The sequence below is a fragment of the Thalassophryne amazonica genome, chromosome 23 (genome assembly GCF_902500255.1).
Source record: "Thalassophryne amazonica chromosome 23, fThaAma1.1, whole genome shotgun sequence".
NCBI lineage: Eukaryota > Metazoa > Chordata > Actinopteri > Batrachoidiformes > Batrachoididae > Thalassophryne > Thalassophryne amazonica.
Window position 1 is genome coordinate 14,266,567 of NC_047125.1, and position 21,874 is coordinate 14,288,440.

Here is a 21,874-nt window from a genome sequence, read left to right on the forward strand (position 1 = left end):
TCCTGCAGACATATCTTAATGCTAATATTGTCATGATTTTGGCCTCATGACTACAGAAAACCCGTCTCTATGACATCACAAAGATACTTTTCTCTCCTGACAACATGAGGTACAAAATCACAAAGCCTACACCGACTAAAACACAGGTATCGTTCACATTATCAGTCAAAATAACTTACAGGATATTTCCCGACCTTTAACCTTACGCAGAGCATCACGTATGTCCAAAAGTCACACAATAAGTCAACAATTTGTGATCCGATATGACATCACAGTTAAGCAGCTTTAACTACCTGATTAAAAGCCCTAATGGACAATTTTGTGAGTGCTTAAGACAGAAAAAATAAATAATATTGCAGTTAAACTATTTTGCTATAGCTTGTCACTTGTGGCTTTAATATTATCGTGAGTAGCATAACCTTGAGAGTTAATTTGGTGAAGTTTGCAAATACCAAAGCTGTGAAAACAATTAAATGTCATTCTATGCAGATGACACCCCACTTTTTTTGAGGCTCATAAGACTCACAGGAAATCATGGTCTCGTTTCTGCTGCTGTATGTGATCTAGTGGCAGGACACTGTGATTCACAGTTAGTCTTTAACCTACGCTACAGCCTCCCACTCACACAGCTTCAGAAATTATTAACTCTAGTAAGGCTATGGTCTATTGATTAGTAAAAATGGCCGACAATGGCTAGGGTCTCATACGTCCCCGTCTTCAATGCGAGCCAGCTGCCTCTCCAGTAACTCAATTCGCTGGTTTGAGAAAGGACAACAGCCCGCAAGGCCTTCATTTCTGCTAGCAACTCGCTCAACAGGTCATCCTAAAAGCAGAAGCATAGAGAGAAGACCGGATCAAGTCAGGACACATCCTTAAGGATGATTAAAAAAAAAAAAAAAAAATTACACTTTACTTCTTCAGCTCACTTCTCTTTTCGGTCTTTCAGAATTCCCGTCAGTGTCTTCAGGTGCTGTGGCTGGATGTTTCTTCTCCTTCTGCCTCCGTGGCGGTAGAGGTACATGTTGGAGGTGCTACGTTGCCTGCAGAAGCCGGGGTGACCCCAGTCCCGGAGTCCTGTGAGACCAGCTTGGGTTTTGCTCGGACGCTGTCCCTGTGCTTGGACGGAGGTGCAGCGTAACCACCACTCAAGGACACCAACAGGGGCGGTGCATCCTTTCCAGCGATCACTGATCGGCTAAGAGAGCTGGCTCCAAGCTAGCTGTGTCTGGGTAAAGGTCTCCTTGGAACAGATCTGACTGATGATTTAAGATGGAGACAGAATTAGAGATTAAGGTTTTTTGGGGTGGGGGAATTAAGACATATTACTGGACTTCAGGAAATCTGGTTGGGACTGTACTGCTCAGTATGTGCCCGTAAAAAATACAACTCTGCTCGACCCAGTATTGCGGCATTTGTGTTCCATCGTGGAATTTTATACATGTTCATAACCCCAGAATCCTTGTGTGGTGTTTGCTCAGCTCACCTGAAACACAAGCTGTGTGGGTACGCTTTAGATTCCCAGCACGGCCACCACCCATTTTTAACGTCTATATTCCAAACGTAACAGTTTCAAACCTTGTCCATAGCTTAAAAAAATATTAGAAGATCCGGGAGCTTGTTTGGAACTGGGATATTCTGTCATTGCGTCACATTTTTGTGACATTCTTGATGTTTGAAAATTTACTTCCTTCCACTGTGAACGTTAACATATTTCGGTAATTCCTTACATTTCCGTGGTGCCTGCAGCATTGTCGTACAAGCCGCGAGACATAGCTCCAAGGTTTTCCAAAAGCACCAAGATTGTATTAAATTTCCACTATGGATGTGCTATGAATGTTTCTGCATGTCGCATGGTACAAGTCCGGCACGTTTTGTCATGAAACACACACTAGATCACATTTGTCGGCAACCATGACCTTGACGTGGCGGTTTGTCACGGTTATAAAACGTCACCTCCTGGGATGCGCATGTGTGAACGCATGTGTGAACACATGTTGTCACGTATTAGGGGGAATGGCCACTCTAAATACAATTAAACCTAATGCTAACTGGTTGATGTTAACAATAGTTAATTCTAAGGTCTTGTGTCCAAACAGCATTTTGTTTTTTTATTGTTTCTGGCAGAAAAGTGCTGAGTGAGTGGCCACAAATGCTTTCAAGATGTACTCCTATGGCAACAATAAACAGCTGACAACTAACGTATAGAGAAATGACCCAAGCATCTGTTCAAACTGCTGTCACAGATGACTTTTTTGTCTCTATTGTGATATAGTTTGAGTAACAAACTATCACAAATAATCTTCTCCTCTCGTTTGCCTTAGCAGGTGCTGCAGTGACGTCACAGCGCCTCTCTGAACAGTTGGGAGATTTTTTTTTTTTTTAACTTAAAAGCACACTAAGTGGGCGCTCAAAAAAGGGGTCCACTATGAAAAAGACACTGCTAAGCTAATTACTATAGTTCAGGGGTGGGCAGCGAGGGCCAAGACACTGCAGGTTTTCCTTGCAACCAATCACCTCAGCAGGTCAGTTGCTGATGAGCTTCTCCCCTGAACATAAACACCTGATTGTCAATGAAATCACCTACTGAGGTGATTGGTAGTAAAGAAAACCTGCAATGTCTTGGCCCTTCATGGCACATGATTGCCCACCCCTGCTATAGTTACTCTCCTGCATGAATGGAATACTTTTAATGCAGGTAAATGGTGTCCTACCTTTCGCGGCACTGTCATAGAAATGGGCTCAACTTTTCTTTCATGCAGTTTGTAGAACCTACCAAAAAAAAAGAAAAATTCAGCCGTGAGCCGTTTCAACATAGAATTGGAATGCCACTGCAAAAATATACACGAGAGGATGGTAAGAGGGCATATACAGAGAAATATACCTGGCAATTTCGCATTTTTCACATCCACACCTCTTTTACTAAGAAAGCCTGCTCCTCTCTGGGGCTCCTTGCTGCTGTATAAGCTGAGGAAATGAACATATGGGGATTCATCCGTCACCTCAAAATACCTGATGGTGCAGTCCCCTGAGAGCCAGGATAAAAGAAAAAACAAAAAAAAAAAAAAAAAAAAAAAATCAAATATTACATATGACAACTAAGTGAGGAGATAATGTAAGCTGAGAATCTGCATTCACAATACAAAATGATACCTTTCCAAATAGGTAGACCATGTTTGTGTCTGGGTCATAAAACGGCAGGAGGGACCCCGTTACTTGTATCCATCTCCTGTTACTGCCATCGGTTCTGAGAGATCTTTCTGTAAGGTACAAACAAGAGGGTTGAGAATTCAGAGACTTTTTAGAGTGTATATTACATGATACAAACTGGGAATAGCTTGCCTACTGCATAACCATCAGACTGACAGATGAGACTGACCGTATCCCACAAGGCAAGTTGTCTTTCACTCATACGACTGAATCCTGTGGTCATAATTTTCCCATCAGTAAGAAACACAGCTCTCATTGGCCTGGTGCCTTCATGGACTCTCTCTCTGACCTGAGAGATCAACCAGAAGCTGATGAAGTCTCAATGTAGAAGAAACCATAACAATTCTGGAAAACATGGAATCACCTTGAGGACAATGCGCCGCCGTGGGTCGATGACACGCAGGGCCTTGTCCTTGCATACGGTACAGAACGCACTGCCATCCTTGTTCCAGCTCACACTGTAGATCAGGTCTGGGTGGGCATCACTCAGCTGGTATACAAGTTCCCCCGTGCCAACATTCCACACGCAGATGACGTTATCACAGCCTGGGACCAGTGGGCGACAAAGGCATCCAGATGGAAAATAAAGTAAAGGAACAGATGGACCACAGGAAATGCTATAGGCATGGGACTCGTTGAACCTTCTTGTGTTTGAAACACTCTGTAGGCACCTTGTTGGACAAATACCAGGACTGTGTGATGTTTTTGACCAGATGCACCTCATACTATGAGGCTGAAAAACATTCAACTCAAAGTGGAAAGATAATCACCCTTAAACAGCATTTTTGACAACTGGTCCTGAGGAATTCATGGAATGAGAACATTGCTCTTCATAACATGACTAACATTGCATAAATATACCTGCCAGTGCCATAGCTGTGTTTTAAAAGTTACCTGAACTCCTGATCCAGTTTAGCTGGAAACACTGCTGGGATGGTCTCTTACCCATGTGAAGCTCATGATTTACAGAATGCAGAACAATCACCTCTCTCCTGTCAGTGTTTTGTAGAGCCATTGCAGGAATAAGTTCTGGAACTTCTTTGATAGAAAGAAAAGCAAGTTCTCTCTCCTTAGCCCTATATAGCCTTGTTTGACAGCCCCCCCCCCCCCCCCCCCCCCCACCCCCCCCCCCCCAAAAAAAAAAAAATAACTATCTCTCTTACCCAACAGCAGAACCTTGGGGCGGTGCAAAGTGCACCAATACAAATGGTTTCATTGCTGTTCACATTGCAGAAATATGGGGAAGTCCTATATACGTAGGTAACTGTGCTTATCCCCAGATTCTAACTTCCCCACCCAAGGTCAGTACCCATTGGGTGGACTGGGATCATAGAGCTCTGGTAGTGTGACCAGGAATTAAACCCAGGTCTACATACTGGCTGCCCAACTCTCCACCCACTGATCTACCTGCTCCACTCACAATATTCTGCTTGATTTACTACAGTAAAGTAGACAGCCCAGCGGGATGAGCCGGGCTACCAATATGTAGACCTGGGTTTGGATTCCCGCCATGCTATCAGACTCTGACCTTGGACAAGACACTTCATCTACATTCTGCCAGTTCCCCATCTGTAAATGGCTACCAGCCTGACCTGGGGAAGTACAGGTAACTGCATCCGAGTGTTGTCCCATCCAGGGGAATCGTAGACTCTGATCTGCTTCATGCTGTGAAATTCGGGGATAAGCACGGCACCAACAGGTGTATATCAGTCCTCCTTCTTCTTTACTACAATAAATCAACGTCGAACAGCTTTGGAAGAGGTGCAATTATTCTTCAGGTAGATCACAGTCCTTTAAATTGCATTGCAAACTATGAAGCGCTGCTGAGGTAAATCTAATTCCTTGTTGCTTGTAGAATGTAGCAGCATTTGAACTGGCTGTCACTGAGCTGGACTTTAAACTCTCACTATTTACAAATGGATGGTGATACAACACTTTATTTCTTGCTGTTATTTCATATCAAACATTTATTCCATGCCAAGGTCTCAAGCATTACTGGCACCCTTGGCTGTCTTAGTATTACATTTAAACTGTTGACAAATCTGTAATATTGATGGTCATTGATGGTTGGTATTACCTGCAGTTAGGAGGATGTTTAAGGCAGATGGGTGCCACGCCACGATTCCCACTCGTTTACTGTGTCCTTCAAGGGTAACAATGGCTTCGGTCATTGGGCGTGCCAGGCCGCCATCTGGAATCTGCCATAACTACAAACAATAACACACAAATGTAAATAAAGATGACTTTCTCAGGGATGTGAAATAAAAATTGTAAAATCTGAGGAAAATTTGCTTTTCCCAGTTCTTTAATCTTTCAGATGTGTTCATGAAGATACTCATTGTCGACTTCAAATTCAAGCCAGCGCCAATTCCACAGATTCTTGATTGTTATCCTTATCCAACTTTTTGACATTGTCTTTCTCATCCTCCTCCCTCTGTACGATGTCCCTCTGTGACACCGACATACCGCAAAATTCTTCTTTTAAAAACTTGATTGCTGTAAAACTGTGCAATGCCCACGTGCTACTTTTAGCTTAAGAACAGCGTCTTTAATGAGACACAAGACAGAACATAAGAAACGGGAGCGGAACTGAAGCGTCAGACATGGAACAACACAGAAACGACAGCCTGGCCGTAGCAACCAACCAGTCTCGCTTTACGACGTACTGTAAATAAAACTTGTACGATGTCATAAAAAATAAATAAATAAATCTGACATGGGCATTTTTTTTCTGCGGATTTATAAAACTTGTACGATGTTGTAAAAAAAAAAAAAGCTTTATGATAGCCATTTTCTTACCTTTGTGATGATCACGATTACAGACCATCAGCAGAGTACAACACTACCCCCCCTTGACAAAATCCGTGGAATTCTGCAGATTTTTGACAGCCCTGCTTTCTAGTCATAGTGGCCAAAAACCATTTGGGTACATCACTCCCAGCAGGTCAGTTCTGGTTATTTTTGGGTTGTCTTTTGCATCCTGTTGTCTTGACTAATAAAGCAGTAACTAGTCCATTAAAAAGCCTTAAAGGTGACACCTACCTTTACCGTGCAGTCCTCTGAGGCACTTGCAATTATATTGTCATCATGCGGAGACCACTGGATGTCCAGCACAGGTGCTGCATGACCGCACACTGTTGGGCAGGACTGATCAACTCTGCCAGTCTGGAAAACAAGTAACTTGTTAAATTTTGGCCACTGACCACATGACTCAACAGGGAGGTGCATTTTGTAAATACTGAGTGTTTGTTCATCTTGGAATGTGAAGAAGAGGTTGAACCTTGTTGAGTGGCACAACCAGAAAGGTCCCACCTCCGCCGGCCTCGACAATGACGGCAAGGAATTTTGGGTTCACAGCACAGAGGGGACTGTCCCATGTTACGCGAGACACTCTGACATCATCCAGGCAGTGCTCCGATTTCCATGCCTGGGCGAAGACATGGCGAAACTTGCTCTGCCTGACCACACCTCTTCGAAAAGACATATCTGGAACGTGACAAGCGAATTAACTGGAAGCAATTAAAAGAGAACCCAACAGAAATTTAAGCCCCAAATTGCACTACCCACTCTTATTAATTTTATTACTGCATGAAGCAAAACAAATCTACAAGTGCAAATGCTAGTTACAATAAGGATTTTCTTCAAAAGAAGTTTGCCAGAATGGGCAGCACGGTGGCTCAATGGTTAGCACTGTTACCTCACAGCAAGAAGGTCATGGGATCGATTCCCACCCATGGCCTTTCTCTGTGGAGTTTGCATGTGCTCTGTGTTTGCGTGGATTCCCTCCGGGTACTCCGGCTTCCTCCCGCATCCAAAGACATGCAGGTTAGGTGGACTGGAAGCTTTAAGTTGTCCATAGTTGTGTGTATGGGTGTGAATGTGTTTCTGTCGATATGACTCCGACAGACTGGTGTCTTGTCCAGGGTGTACCTCGCCTCACGCCCTATGACTGCTGGGATAGACTCCAGCCCACCCCTGTTACCCTTAATTAAAGTAAATGGTTGAAGATGAGTGAGTGTGAGTTTGCTAGAATGCACGTGGGAGACCAGAGACCTGAATCCCCCAGTTTCTCCAATCAACGTTATGCAGCCTACAACCCCTGGCAAAAATTATGGAATCACCGGCCTCAGAGGATGTTCATTCAGTTGTTTAATTTTGTAGAAAAAAAGCAGATCACAGACATGACACAAAACTAAAGTCACTTTCTGGCTTTAAGAAACACTATAAGAAATCAAGAAAAAAAGATTGTGGCAGTCAGTAACGGTTACTTTTTTTAGACCAAGCAGAGGAAAAAATATGGAATCACTCAATTCTGAGGAAAAAATTATGGAATCACCCTGTAAATTTTCATCCCCCAAATTAACACCTGCATCAAATCAGATCTGCTCATTGACATTGACCCTATGCCATGACATTGACCCTATGTGTCTTTTTGCAAGGAATGTTTTTGCAGTTTTTGCTCTATGGCAAGATGCATTATCATCTTGAAAAATGATTTCATCATCCCCAAACATCCTTTCAATTGTCCAAAATATCAACATAAAACTTGTGTGTTGGGAAAGTGTAGGTACACAGACCCACAACAGGGGGCGCAAATGAACGGACAATGGAGTAGGTCAAATAACACTTTACTGTTGTGAATGTGCACAACAAATACAACAGATTGCAACAATAGACAAGAGTCAATTCACAGAGGTGTCGTGTGGGCAGGCTCGAAGATAGGAGACGCCTGTCCAAAGCAGAACCGGAACCACACGATTTCCTCCGCCACCAGACCCCGGGAATACTGGAGCCGCCAAGTCCCGAACTCCCAGGTGGCCACTGCCTCCGCGTGTCGGACCTGGTACTGCTGGCGAGGAACAAAAAGCAATTAACTGAGGATGCGTTTGCACCCAGGAATCAGTACGGCAGGAAAGCTACCTCCACCTCTCGTTGGAAAAGCAGTCCACAATATAATGCACAAAGTCACAAAGGATACTGTCAAAACAGTCAGCTGAGGTACGTTACCTTCCAGGTAGAACGATATCTCGGCAAAGAGGTGGAGACGTTGTCCTGCTGATGTACCCCTGCTGATCAGGTGATTGGTAACAGCTGTTCCAGGTGATGTGTGACAGCTGTCACCCTGGCTGCTCCTGTGAGGCGGCTGCGCCCTCTGGTGCCTGGAGCCCGCACTCCAGACAGGGCGCCCTCTGGTGGTGGGCCAGCAGTACCTCCTCTTCTGGCGGCCCACACAACACTTGTGCATTTATTGATGATGTAATGACAGCCATCTCCCCAGTGCCTTTACCTGACATGCAGCCCCATATCATCAATGACTGTGGAAATTTACATGTTCTCTTCAGGCTGTCATCTTTATAAATCTCATTGGAATGGCACCAAACAAAAGTTCCAGCATCATCACCTTGCCCAATGCAGATTCGAGATTCATCACTGAATATGACTTTCATCCAGTCATCCACAGTCCACAATTGCGTTTCCTTAGCCCATTGTAACCTTGTTTTTTTCTGTTTAGGTGTTAATGATGCCTTTCGTTTAGCTTTTCTGTATGTAAATCCCATTTCCTTTAGGCGGTTTCTTACAGTTCGGTCACAGACGTTGACTCCAGTTTCCTCCCATTCCTTCCTCATTTGTTTGTTGTACATTTTTCGATTTTTGAGACATATTGCTTTAAGTTTTCTGTCTTGACGCTTTGATGTCTTCCTTGGTCTACCAGTATGTTTGCCTTTAACAACCTTCCCATGTTGTTTGTATTTGGTCCAGAGTTTAGACACAGCTGACTGTGAACAACCAACATCTTTTGCAACATTGCGTGATGATTTACTCTCTTTTAAGAGTTTGGTAATCCTCTCCTTTGTTTCAATTGACATATCTCGTGTTGGAGCCATGATTCATGTCAGTCCACTTGGTGCAACAGCTCTCCAAGGTGTGTTCACTCCTTTTTAGATGCAGACTAACGAGCAGATGTGATATGATGCAGGTTTTAGTTTTGGGGATGAAAATTTACAGGGTGATTCCATAATTTTTTCCTCAGAATTGAGTGATTCCATATTTTTTTCCTCTGCTTGGTCTAAAAAAGTAACCGTTACTGACTGCCACAATCTTTTTTTCTTGATTTCTTATAGTGTTTCTTAAAGCCAGAAAGTTGCCATTTGAAATGACTTTAGTTTTGTGTCATGTCTGTGATCTGCTTTTTTTCTACAAAATTAAACAACTGAATGAACATCCTCCGAGGCCGGTGATTCCATAATTTTTGCCAGGGGTTGTATATGAATAGCTTGGATACAAACTGCTGTAAGTCCAAAACCACAAATTTGTAGTTGAGGCCAACATGGATGCAGCTAAATCAGTCGCAATCCATCTGCAAAATATTAAACAATTTGAACACATTTTTCAATTAATTGATGTAAAGCTTCACTTACGCATTTGCTCTAATTTGCTGTTTGAATCACATTGTTCCCATTTTGAGTGAAACAGACCTATAAGGCTTTGCATCTCAACTCTTCATATCTCTTTGCTGTCATGGGTGTCTTGAAGGCTTCCCTCACCAAGTCTCCTTCTTGAATGGTGGTTAATGTGATATTTTGTTAAACCTTTTGAATTAAAGATGAACGTCTGCACTTCAAGTACATCTCTATTGTTTCATTTCAACTCCATTGTGGTGGTGTGTACAAATTTTTTTAAAAAAAGTGCCTCGTCCAAATACTTACGGACCTGACTGTGACAGTATACTAGGAAGCTAAGCAGCAACTTCATATACCAGACTTGCCAATGCAAATACTAATTTTGCTGGTATAATGTAACAATAACAAAACAGCTTCAACATTATAAAGCCGTATTATTGGGTTACTATTGTTAGGGAGAACTGGGTGCGTCCCATTACGAAGAAAGGCGGCTTTACCGTCAAAGAGCTCTTACTTAATCCCACAAATGAGACATTTCTATCATGAGGTGAGTAATAATACTTAACACAACAATACCTGGCTTCTAGGTGACCTCTTTTTTAAATCGGAAAAGCAGCAGCAAAGTCTCGGATGTGACAAGAGGAGGCCAATAAAAACAATCCGCCGTCAGCAGCAGTAATTTAATCCTCTCTTTCGTCCAGGCCGAAAGCAAATTACGTGCATTAAAAATGAATAAATAAATAAAAATAATTAGCAAACTCTTATTCTAAACTGCACTCCTGCTCCTTAGTCAGCAATGAATCGAGTATTATTAAAAGCCTGACTTGATAGTGCATTTTTGGTGATGCTACATGCTATGCTACATTTAGAGGCGCGCGGCGAAACCGAACCGAGCCCGGACTGATGCGGCGGAAAGGGACGCCGCCGGTCTTTGGCTCGAGCTCATTTTCAAATGCTGCTGATTGGTCGAGCAGCAGAATCGCCCGAATTTTCCGCACGCCACATAAATCAAAGAGCCAAAGGAGACAAGAGTGGTATGGTGCGTTCAGGGGCTGTTGTCCGCCACAACACCTGCAGAAGACAAAAGAGATGTACACTCAACAAAAATATAAACGCAACACTTTTGGTTTTGCTCCCATTTTGTATGAGATGAACTCAAAGATCTAAAACTTTTTCCACATACACAATATCACCATTTCCCTCAAATATTGTTCACAAACCAGTCTAAATCTGTGATAGTGAGCATTTCTCCTTTGCTGAGATAATCCATCCCACCTCACAGGTGTGCCATACCAAAATCAATCAATCAATCAACTTTTTTCTTATATAGCGCCAAATCACAACAAACAGTTGCCCCAAGGCGCTCCATATTGTAAGGCAAGGCCATACAATAATTATGAAAAACCCCAACGGTCAAAACGACCCCCTATGAGCAAGCACTTGGCCACAGTGGGAAGGAAAAACTCCCTTTTAACAGGAAGAAACCTCCAGCAGAACCAGGCTCAGGGAGGGGCAGTCTTATGCTGAGACTGGTTGGGGCTGAGGGAAAGAACCAGGAAAAAGACATGCCGAGAAGGGGGGCAGAGATCGATCACTAATGATTAAATGCAGAGTGATGCATACGGAGCAAAAAGAGAAAGAAACAGTGCATCATGGGAACCCCCCCACAGTCTACGTCTAAAGCAACATAACCAAGGGATGGTCCAGGGTCACCCGATCCAGCCCTAACTATAAGCCTTAGCGAAAAGGAAAGTTTTAAGCCTAATCTTAAAAGTAGAGAGGGTATCTGTCTCCCTGATCTGAATTGGGAGCTGGTTCCACAGGAGAGGAGCCTGAAAGCTGAAGGCTCTGCCTCCCATTCTACTCTTACAAACCCTAGGAACTACAAGTAAGCCTGCAGTCTGAGAGCGAAGCGCTCTAATGGGGTAATATGGTACTACGAGGTCCCTAAGATAAGATGGGACCTGATTATTCAAAACCTTATAAGTAAGAAGAAGAATTTTAAATTCTATTCTAGAATTAACAGGAAGCCAATGAAGAGAGGCCAATATGGGTGAGATATGCTCTCTCCTGCTAGTCCCCGTCAGTACTCTAGCTGCAGCATTCTGAACCAACTGAAGGCTTTTTAGGGAACTTTTAGGACAACCTGATAATAATGAATTACAATAGTCCAGCCTAGAGGAAATAAATGCATGAATTAGTTTTTCAGCATCACTCTGAGACAAGACCTTTCTGATTTTAGAGATATTGCGTAAATGCAAAAAGGCAGTCCTACATATTTGTTTAATATGCGCTTTGAATGACATATCCTGATCAAAAATGACTCCAAGATTTCTCACAGTATTACTAGAGATCAGGGAAATGCCATCCAGAGTAACGATCTGGTTAGACACCATGCTTCTAAGATTTGTGGGGCCAAGTACAATAACTTCAGTTTTATCTGAGTTTAAAAGCAGGAAATTAGAGGTCATCCATGTCTTTATGTCTGTAAGACAATCCTGCAGTTTAGCTAATTGGTGTGTATCCTCTGGCTTCATGGATAGATAAAGCTGGGTATCATCTGCGTAACAATGAAAATTTAAGCAATACCGTCTAATAATACTGCCTAAGGGAAGCATGTATAAAGTGAATAAAATTGGTCCTAGCACAGAACCTTGTGGAACTCCATAATTAACTTTAGTCTGTGAAGAAGATTCCCCATTTACATGAACAAACTGTAATCTATTAGACAAATATGATTCAAACCACCGCAGCGCAGTGCCTTTAATACCTATGACATGCTCTAATCTCTGTAATAAAATTTTATGGTCAACAGTATCAAAAGCAGCACTGAGGTCCAACAGAACAAGCACAGAGATAAGTCCACTGTCCGAAGCCATAAGAAGATCATTTGTAACCTTCACTAATGCTGTTTCTGTACTATGATGAATTCTAAAATCTGACTGAAACTCTGCAAATAGACCATTCCTCTGCAGGTGATCAGTCAGCTGTTTTACAACTACCCTCTCAAGAATCTTTGAGAGAAAAGGAAGGTTGGAGATTGGCCTATAATTAGCTAAGATAGCTGGGTCAAGTGATGGCTTTTTAAGTAATGGTTTAATTACTGCCACCTTAAAGGCCTGTGGTACATAACCAACTAACAAAGATAGATTGATCATATTTAAGATTGAAGCATTAAATAATGGTAGGACTTCCTTGAGCAGCCTGGCAGGAATGGGGTCTAATAAACATGTTGATGGTTTGGATGCTGATTAGACACCATGATTAGGGAACAGGTGTGCCTTAGACTGCCCACAATAAAAGGCCACTCTGAAAGGTGCAGTTTTATCACACAGCACAATGCCACAGATGTCGCAAGATTTGAGGGAGCGTGCAATTGGCATGCTGACAGCAGGAATGTCAACCAGAGCTGTTGCTCGTGTATTGAATGTTCATTTCTCTACCATAAGCCGTCTCCAAAGGCGTTTCAGAGAATTTGGCAGTACATCCAACCAGCCTCACAACCACAGACCACGTGTAACCACACCAGCCCAGGACCTCCACATCCAGCATGTTCACCTCCAAGATCATCTGAGACCAGCCACTCGGACAGCTGCTGAAACAATCGGTTTGCATAACCAAAGAATTTCTGCACAAACTGTCAGAAACCGTCTCAGGGAAGCTCATCTGCATGCTCGTCGTCGTCATCGGGGTCTCGACCTGACTCCAGTTCGTCGTCGTAACCGACTTGAGTGGGCAAATGCTCACATTCACTGGTGTTTGGCACGTTCGAGAGGTGTTCTCTTCACGGATGATGCGAAAGAGATGTGTTGCACTGCATGAGGCAAATGGTGGTCACACCAGATACTGACTGGTATCCCCCCCCCCCAATAAAACAAAACTGCACCTTTCAGAGTGGCCTTTTATTGTGGGCAGTCTAAGGCACACCTGTGCACTAATCATGGTGTCTAATCAGCATCTTGATATGGCACACCTGTGAGGTGGGATGGATTATCTCAGCAAAGGAGAAGTGCTCACTATCACAGATTTAGACTGGTTTGTGAACAATATTTGAGGGAAATGGTGATACTGTGTATGTGGAAAAAGTTTTAGATCTTTGAGTTCATCTCATACAAAATGGGAGCAAAACCAAAAGTGTTGCGTTTATATTTTTGTTGAGTATATTTAAAAAATAATAATAATAATTACACTAAACAGCGCTAAAATCAACTAGGGAGGAAATGTAAACTCGTAATCTAATTATGATGTTATATTACGAGCCTTAAATATCAGAGTTTAAATTTGGTTCCATGTGTTTTAAATGAACACTTGTCAACGTGGAATTAAACAACACAAATTATGTTAAAAAACAAAACATAACCGTCCAAAATACAACAAATAATGGCCAATGTAGTTGTTAATAAAATCAGTTGTGGAAAATGTAGTACTGGAACGCTTTTAAAGATGATTATTTGTGGGATAATATCCGTAAATACGTTTAACGCGTGTGTATTTAACTTTATTACAAATATACCTTTTTACAAATTAAATGGTGAACAGTCAACTCACAACGAACAAAAACAAAGCCGCGCGTGGAGCGTTAGCGCCGTCTTGTGGTGGATATACGGAAACGTTTGTTTCAGTGGCCATTTTGAATCTTTTTGAATCACTTTCGAAACACTTCAGAAAACTACTCTTTTGAATTTTCGTACCGTGTACCTCACCTATTACAAATTATAACACGTAACTACGATACAGTTGTAGACGTTGTATTTACAAAATTTGGGACGTTAGGGAAAAAAAAAAAACGGTTAACGTCAAGAACGATATATTGGCATTTTTTCCACAGGTGGCTCCGTGGCGCAATGGATAGCGCATTGGACTTCTAGGCAGTGTAGAAGTGATTCAAAGGTTGTGGGTTCGAGTCCCACCGGAGTCGCTTTTATATTTATTTAGATATTATATTTGTTTGTGTACGCTTGAAATGGTAATATTAAATGACTCCAGCAATCGTTATGTTAACTTACTAAACTGTTTGTCTTATCAGTGTTTAAGTTTATATTCAGTGTTAGATTTTCAAAGTTCTTCAGAAGTTTTTACAAGTAATTGCATCAAATTTTGGAATCTTCTGGAAAATTCTATGCTGGTTCAATTTGTTATTTGTAATCTGGTGACAGCTGGCATAGTGAATAAACTTACTCTTCAACTGCTGAATAAACTTAGTGCTATTATTTTGAAAAACTTTACATAATCTAATACGCTGAATAACGCAGGGGCAGATCCAGGATTGTGTGTGTGTGTGTGTGTGTGGGTGGGGGGGGTTCATGGATTTGTGAAGGAGCAAGGACGAAGGGGTATAGGCCGGGGGGCAGGGCCAAGTGGGTAATGCGCTTGGTGTCAGTGCAGAAGGTTCCGGGTTCAAATCCCACCCTTGTCACATTTCTCCATGTAATGTGGAGTTGCGTCAGGAAGGGCATCTGGTGTAAAACATGCCAATTCAACATGCAGATCCACCTTGGATTTGCTGTGGCGACCCCGAGTGCAAAACAAGGGAGCAGCCGAAGGACTTACTTTTTTATGTCTTATGACCCGAGGGGGACAGCAGTGCACTGAACGTGCCTAGCCTGCCGAGAACCAAGAAGAAGAAGTGTATGTCAGAGCACAAACCAAGCATGAAGTCGAAGGAATTGTCTGTAGACCTCTGAGACAGGATTGTCTGGAGGCACAAATCTGGGGAAGGGTACAGAAACATTTCTGCTGAGTTGAAGGTCCCAGTGAGCACAGTGGCTTCATCATCTGTAAATGAAAGAAGTTTGGATCCACTAGAACTCTTCCTAGAACTGGCCACCTGTCTAAACTGAGCGATCAGGGGAGAAGAGCAATAGTCAGGGCAGGTGACCAAAAACCCGACGGTCACTCTATCAAAGCTCCAGCATTCCTCTGTGGAGAGAGGAGAAACTTCCAGTAGGTCAGCCATCTCTGCAACAATCCCCTAATCAGGTCTATATGGTAGAGTGGCCAGATTGAAGCCACTCTTAAGTAAAAGGCACATGGCAGCCCACCTGGAGTTTGCCAAAAGGCACCTGAAGGGCTCTCAGACCATGAGAAACAAAATTCTCTGGTCTGATGAGACAAAGATTTGGCCTGACTCTTTGGTGTGAATGCCAGGCGTCATGTTAGAAGGAAACCAAGCATCATCCCTACGGTGAAGCATGGTGGTGGCAGCATCATGCTGTGGGGATGTTTTTCAGTGGCAGGAACTGGGAGACTCGTCAGAATTGAGGTAAAGATGAATGCCATAATGTACAGAGACATCCTGGTTGAAAACCTGCTCCAGAGTACTCTTGACCTCAGACTGGGGTGATGGTTCATCTTTCATAAGGACAATGACCCCAAGCACAGCCAAGATATCAAAGGAGTGGCTTCAGGACAACTCTGTAAATGTCCTTGAGTGGCCCAGCCAGAGTCCGTACCTGAATCCGAGCATCTGTGGAGAGATCTGGTGCTGGAAAGAGGAATGGGCAAAACTTTGCAAAGATTGGTGCGCCAAGCTTATGGCATTCAAGAAGACTTGAGGCTGTAATTGCTGCCAAAGGTGCATCAACAAAGTATTGAGCAAAGGATGTGAATACTTGTGTACATGTTATTTCTTAGCATTTTATTTTTAATAAATTTGCAAAAATTAAAAAATAACTTTAACATGTTGTCATTATGGGGTGTTGTGAGCAGAATTTTTGGGGAAAAAATGAATTTCATCTATTTTAGAATAACGCAACGCTGTAACCATAGAAGTCTCTCCACTTCTATGGCTGTTGGTTGTCCATTTGGCTGCTCCCACTTTTTGTGTTCGGGGTCGCCACAGTAACATAAATTGTTTTATATATAGTAACACACACACATATATATATATATATATATATATATATATATATATATATATATATATACTCAACAAAAATATAAACACAACACTTTTGGTTTTGCTCCCATTTTGTATGAGATGAACTCAAGGATCTAAAACTTTTTCCACATACACAATATCACCATTTCCCTCAAATATTGTTCACAAACCAGTTTAAATCTGTGATAGTGAGCACTTCTCCTTTGCTGAGATAATCCATCCCACCTCACAGGTGTGCCATATCAAGATGCTGATTAGACACCATGATTAGTGCACAGGTGTGCCTTAGACTGCCCACAATAAAAGGCCACTCTGAAAGGTGCAGTTTTATCACACAGCACAATGCCACAGATGTCGCAAGATTTGAGGGAGCGTGCAATTGTCATGCTGACAGCAGGAATGTCAACCAGAGCTGTTGCTCGTGTATTGAATGTTCATTTTTCTACCATAAGCCGTCTCCAAAGGCGTTTCAGAGAATTTGGCAGTACATCCAACCATCCTCACAACCGCAGACCACGTGTAACCACACCAGCCCAGGACCTCCACATCCAGCATGTTCACCTCCAAGATCGTCTGAGACCAGCGACTCGGACAGCTGCTGGAACAATCGGTTTGCATAACCAAAGAATTTCTGCACAAACTGTCAGAAACCGTCTCAGGGAAGCTCATCTGCATGCTCGTCGTCCTCATCGGGGTCTCGACCTGACTCCAGTTCGTCGTCGTAACCAATTTGAGTGGGCAAATGCTCACATTCGCTGCCGTTTGGCACGTTGGCGAGGTGTTCTCTTCACGGATGATGCAAAGGAGATGTGTTGCACTGCATGAGGCAAATGGTGGTCACACCAGATACTGACTGGTATCCCCCCCCCAATAAAACAAAGCTGCACCTTTCAGAGTGGCCTTTTATTGTGGGCAGTCTAAGGCACACCTGTGCACTAATCATGGTGTCTAATCAGCATCTTGATATGGCACACCTGTGAGGTGGGATGGATTATCTCAGCAAAGGAGAAGTGCTCACTATCACAGATTTAGACTGGTTTGTGAACAATGTTTGAGGGAAATGGTGATATTGTGTATGTGGAAAAAGTTTTAGATCTTTGAATTCATCTCATACAAAATGGGAGCAAAATCAAAAGTGTTGCATTTATATTTTTGTTGAGTATACATATATATATATATATATATATATATTTTTTTTTTTTTTTTTTTTTTTGTGTGACATCTAGTGGAACCAAATCTACATTGTTTCTGCTCGAGTTGGAATGCTGTTACACCGGGTGTGAGCTAACCTTTAGCTAGCTAGTGGTTTCGTGATACGCAACTGCAACAGTTAAGCATAAACAGTTAAATTCGCCGGAATATTTTTTTTTTATTAAAAGCTGCGCCGCCGCTGTTTTCGACGTTGAAATTAGTTGGCTCTGTGGCGTGTCGTTCAGTTAGCTCGTCAGCTTTTATGGGTATCCAAATTAGCCGTGACGTCACCTGATCTCACATTTCGGACACGTCAAGGTAAACACAGCGGTCGGCGAGTTGGAAAGCTAACTAACGTTTGCCTGTCATTGTGTTCTGTTTGCTTCTTAGAAACTGATAAATCCGCAAATGTCAGGTGTCAAACTTGATGGAGCTAACAGTGGCTAGCTAGTTACTATACTGTCATGTTCTTCGCGACTACCTTCCCCAGAAAATTGAAACGATCAAATTTGCTAACACTTCAGCCTGATGTTTAGTGTGTATGATTACATTTAAGACATTCGTGGTGGTCAAACATGACAATTTGGTTTTATTTCAGCGTCGATAGTTTCATCCTTAAAACGTTTCATAGTTGACCTTTGACCTGCCACTCCTCACTGGTGAAACGTCAACGGAAATTATTACTATGGTGCCATGCTTGTCTATATAAAACCACACGCCTGGTCTTATTGTATTTAAAATTTCTTTCATTAATCTAAAGGTTCCCTGTGTTTGCATCTTGAGTTTTGGGGGCTGTGATGTCAGAGCCCAGGACCCCCATACCCAGCCCTGCTGGTGACACCTACAAAGGATGGGTGTTCAAGTGGACAAATTACATCAAAGGTTATCAGCGGAGGTGGTTTGTCCTCAGCAATGGGTTGTTGTCATACTACAGGTGAGCATTCCTGCAAAACTTGATTTGCTTCTGCTAACCAGTTTAAAGCAGAATAATAGGGGTGGTGGGGATTCTGTTCTTAGCTGCATCTTAATGTGGACTATCGTGAATTCATTCACAAATGTCAATCATCAAAATATAGAATTTTTTAATGTAAATGTTAAATGGTAAATGGACTGCATTTATATAGTGCTTTTCCATCTATATCATAAGCTCAACGTGCTTTACAATAATGCCTCACATTCACACACACACATCGATGTCAGGGTGCTGCCATACAAGGCGCTCGCGACACACCGGGTGCAACTTGTGGATTGAGGATCTCTCCCAATGGTCTGTAGTGATTGTCCGGCCAGACTGGGGTTTTAACCAAGGATCCTCTGGTCTGAAGCCCACTGTTTAACCATTAGACCATCACCAGTCTAAACAATTCTGTGCTTGATTGGGTTGAACTAAAGTGCAAACACTATCTCGGTGGACAACAGGAGGAGTGATACTCCTGTGTGTGAGACCTGTGTCTACTGTCTTGTTTTGGATAGGAATTGTTTTTTGAGTGGTCATATAACTTTGCTACATTTGTACATATGTCTTTGGAATTTACAATTTATATTCACATTCCAAGTTATAAAAATGGCATGTTAAACATATTTATGGTTTTCACAGTAAGAAGAAAAAAACAATTTCTATTCAGATTTAATGTTTTTGTGTATTTAGCCTCATTGTGTTAATACCGTATGTCAGAATAAAAGAAAAATTGTAAAGGCACACAGGTGAGGTTGTGCTGGAAAAAAAATGACACCAAACAAGGCAAAGTAAAGCTGTTACTGAATGTATTGGAAATGAGTTCATTATGGATCATAACAAATACTTTGATTTGAAAAGTAAAGAATAGTTACACAGTGAGAGAGAGAAAAAAAATCTTGTTTTGGAAAAAAGATGTATCGAAAATCACTTAATTCAAATTGTAACCCTGTGCATTGTCCTGAGGGGCCTAAAGATTCCCACCCCTCGTGTCTATCAGCAGAGATAATGTTGTTTCCTAATTCCTTAATGCTAGTGTGCAGTTTTCAGAAAAAAATGGGTACTTCTATGGTAACAGAATTATAATCCGAGCAAATTTTTCATGTTGAGATAAAATATTGACAGATTTAGCTGTGCTTATAATTCTGTTACTGTTGAATTTGTGTTTCAAATTAAATAAACTGTGATCAGAATTTAAATTGAGATCTAATAAAAAAATACATGTTTTGTGTACCCATGCCCTGTCTCACCTACTGGTTATGTAAATGCACCAGAACCATCCAAGAATGTGGGCAGAGGCAGATTGTGGAGTTTGGGAACCATTGCTATTGATGGATTGACCGTATTACGAGTAATTAACTGTGGCATTGCTCTAATTTCAAATGTAATGAGCACATTCAAAATTATTGGCTTCTTTCTTTTGTTAATGTTGAAAATGTCCTCATGGTAACTTGCTGGCACAGTAGAGTGGCAACATTTTAGCAACCTTTAATGTATCTTTAACTTAAATACAGAGGTGCACATAACTGTTACTCATGGTGCTCGTGTTTGATAAGCATCATTGATGCAAAGCAGAGGGAAACATGCTTCATACAATCTGTCATTGCTTTACTCGTATGAAGCGCATGCCTTGTGTTTTCTGTTGCATATCATTTATTTTTAGCAGGTAGAAGCACCATGAGTACCAGTTATGTGCATGCCTGCTTATATATGTATATTAAAAGCTGCTATACAATATTTATGTGCCCAGAAAGAAGCTTAAGTAAAATTTGGACATTTGTTAAGTTAAAAATGCACGTTATTTTAGCTCATGAAACTGCAAAATTTCTTTAGGCTTTCTGCAATTCCTGTTCATGAAGTTTTTGCCAATATTTTATTAAGTGATCATTGGAAGCGTTCAAGTAAGTCAAATTTGTCATGGATTTTTAACACCGTTATTTATTTTTAGTCATTGAAATTGCGAGGGCAGGGGAAAAGGAAAGTTTGGAGTTGATTATTATTATTTTTTAAATTCAGTCCATCCAGAAATTTGTGATGCCAGGATTTCAAGAAATTATTTCAAGAAATAATTTTATATATATATATATATATATATATATATATATATATATATATATATTGGTTGAATGTTGAATTCCTGGCATTGGAGATTTCTGGTCTGTTTACTTTAACCTGCTTATGTAAGAAGAAGAAAAAAAACCCCAAATCCAACCATGTTGGTATTTTTATTGAAACAGAAGCTTACCAAATACAAAACACTGTTCACCAGACATCGTTTCCTCTCAAACCTGGACCTTAACATTTCTGTAATTTAGTCACATGAGCTAACAGCATAACTTACAGATCGGAGCAGCTGCCCGAAATGATGCTTCATGCCATTTCCGTGGTCATGTTAATTTTTAGAGGAATAAATTTAAAGATTCAGTACCCTGTGAGCAGCTGTCCATTTACAGGCCAACATCTTCTTTTGATGGAGTCAATTTTTGAGTCTTGTTTTAAGCAACAAATGTCACTTCAATCCAAAATTGAGGGAGAGTAGCATTTCTTTGCAGCTTAATTCAAGTGGCTCTGATTTTATTTTTATTTGTTTTAGGACCCAGGCAGAGATGGGCCACACATGTAGAGGTACAATCAACTTGGCCACAGCAAACATCACAGTGGAAGATGCTTGCAATTTTGTCATCTCCAACGGTGGGACACAGACCTATCACCTGAAAGCCAGCTGTGAGGTGGAACGTCAGCGTTGGATCACAGCACTGGAGCTGGCCAAAGCCAAGGCAGTCCGCCTGCAGGCTGAGTCAGGTAAGATTGCATGGAGACAAAGAAAGCATTTGGTAATCATGTTGTTTGTACTTTCTTAGATTGTAGAGGCTGTAATTCTGAATACAGGCAGTTTTTAAACCTCATTAATTTTTTTCCCCTGCTGCTTTTATGTTTAACAGATGACTCTGGGGATGACTTTTCATCATCCTGCCCACCTGTGCCACCTGGACAAGGTGGTGGGTCACAGAATTCTGAAGTTCAGTCTGCTCTCAGAACGCTGGGAAGCAAAATGGAGGATCTCAGCACTTGCAATGACTTAATCTCAAAGCACGGTTCTGCCCTCCAGAGGTCAGGCTAACACAATTTTTTTTTCTTTTTGTCTTTTTTTTTTTTTTTTTTTTTTTTTTTTTTTTGCTGTGGTTTTGCTTTCATCTTCAGTGTAAACAGTACTATGGTTCTCAGCCAAGTGCTGTTTTT

General features: G+C 41.7%; 2 protein-coding genes and 1 non-coding gene across 5 annotated transcripts in view; 2 read left to right on the plus strand and 1 right to left on the minus strand.

Annotated features, from left to right (window-relative positions):
• On the minus strand, window positions 1-10,672 carry coro1b (coronin, actin binding protein, 1B). Its single transcript, XM_034164019.1, is given in 17 exon segments — window positions 1-760; window positions 763-823; window positions 927-966; window positions 968-1,187; window positions 1,190-1,256; window positions 2,712-2,769; window positions 2,882-2,900; window positions 2,903-3,025; window positions 3,150-3,201; window positions 3,203-3,229; window positions 3,231-3,257; window positions 3,377-3,496; window positions 3,572-3,753; window positions 5,285-5,414; window positions 6,250-6,372; window positions 6,488-6,693; window positions 10,185-10,672. Coding segments are annotated over 16 exon segments (1,512 nt in total). The 5' UTR covers window positions 6,692-6,693; window positions 10,185-10,672; the 3' UTR covers window positions 1-701.
• LOC117504562 (oxysterol-binding protein 1-like) overlaps window positions 10,027-21,874 on the plus strand; it is a 27,116-nt gene continuing 15,268 nt past the window's right edge. The window contains exons 1-4 of one of the 3 annotated variants that reach the window (XM_034164015.1): window positions 10,027-10,155; window positions 18,440-18,613; window positions 21,228-21,436; window positions 21,577-21,745. In XM_034164015.1, the coding sequence (XP_034019906.1) occupies window positions 18,477-18,613; window positions 21,228-21,436; window positions 21,577-21,745 (515 nt within the window). In that variant the 5' untranslated portion in view covers window positions 10,027-10,155; window positions 18,440-18,476. Of the gene's footprint in view, window positions 10,156-17,782; window positions 17,998-18,439; window positions 18,614-21,227; window positions 21,437-21,576; window positions 21,746-21,874 lie in introns of those variants that run through there. The other 2 variants (XM_034164016.1, XM_034164017.1) reach the window with 2 other exon arrangements.
• trnar-ucu lies at window positions 14,439-14,526 on the plus strand. The gene is given in 2 exon segments: window positions 14,439-14,475; window positions 14,491-14,526. It is a non-coding gene; the product is annotated as a tRNA-Arg (tRNA).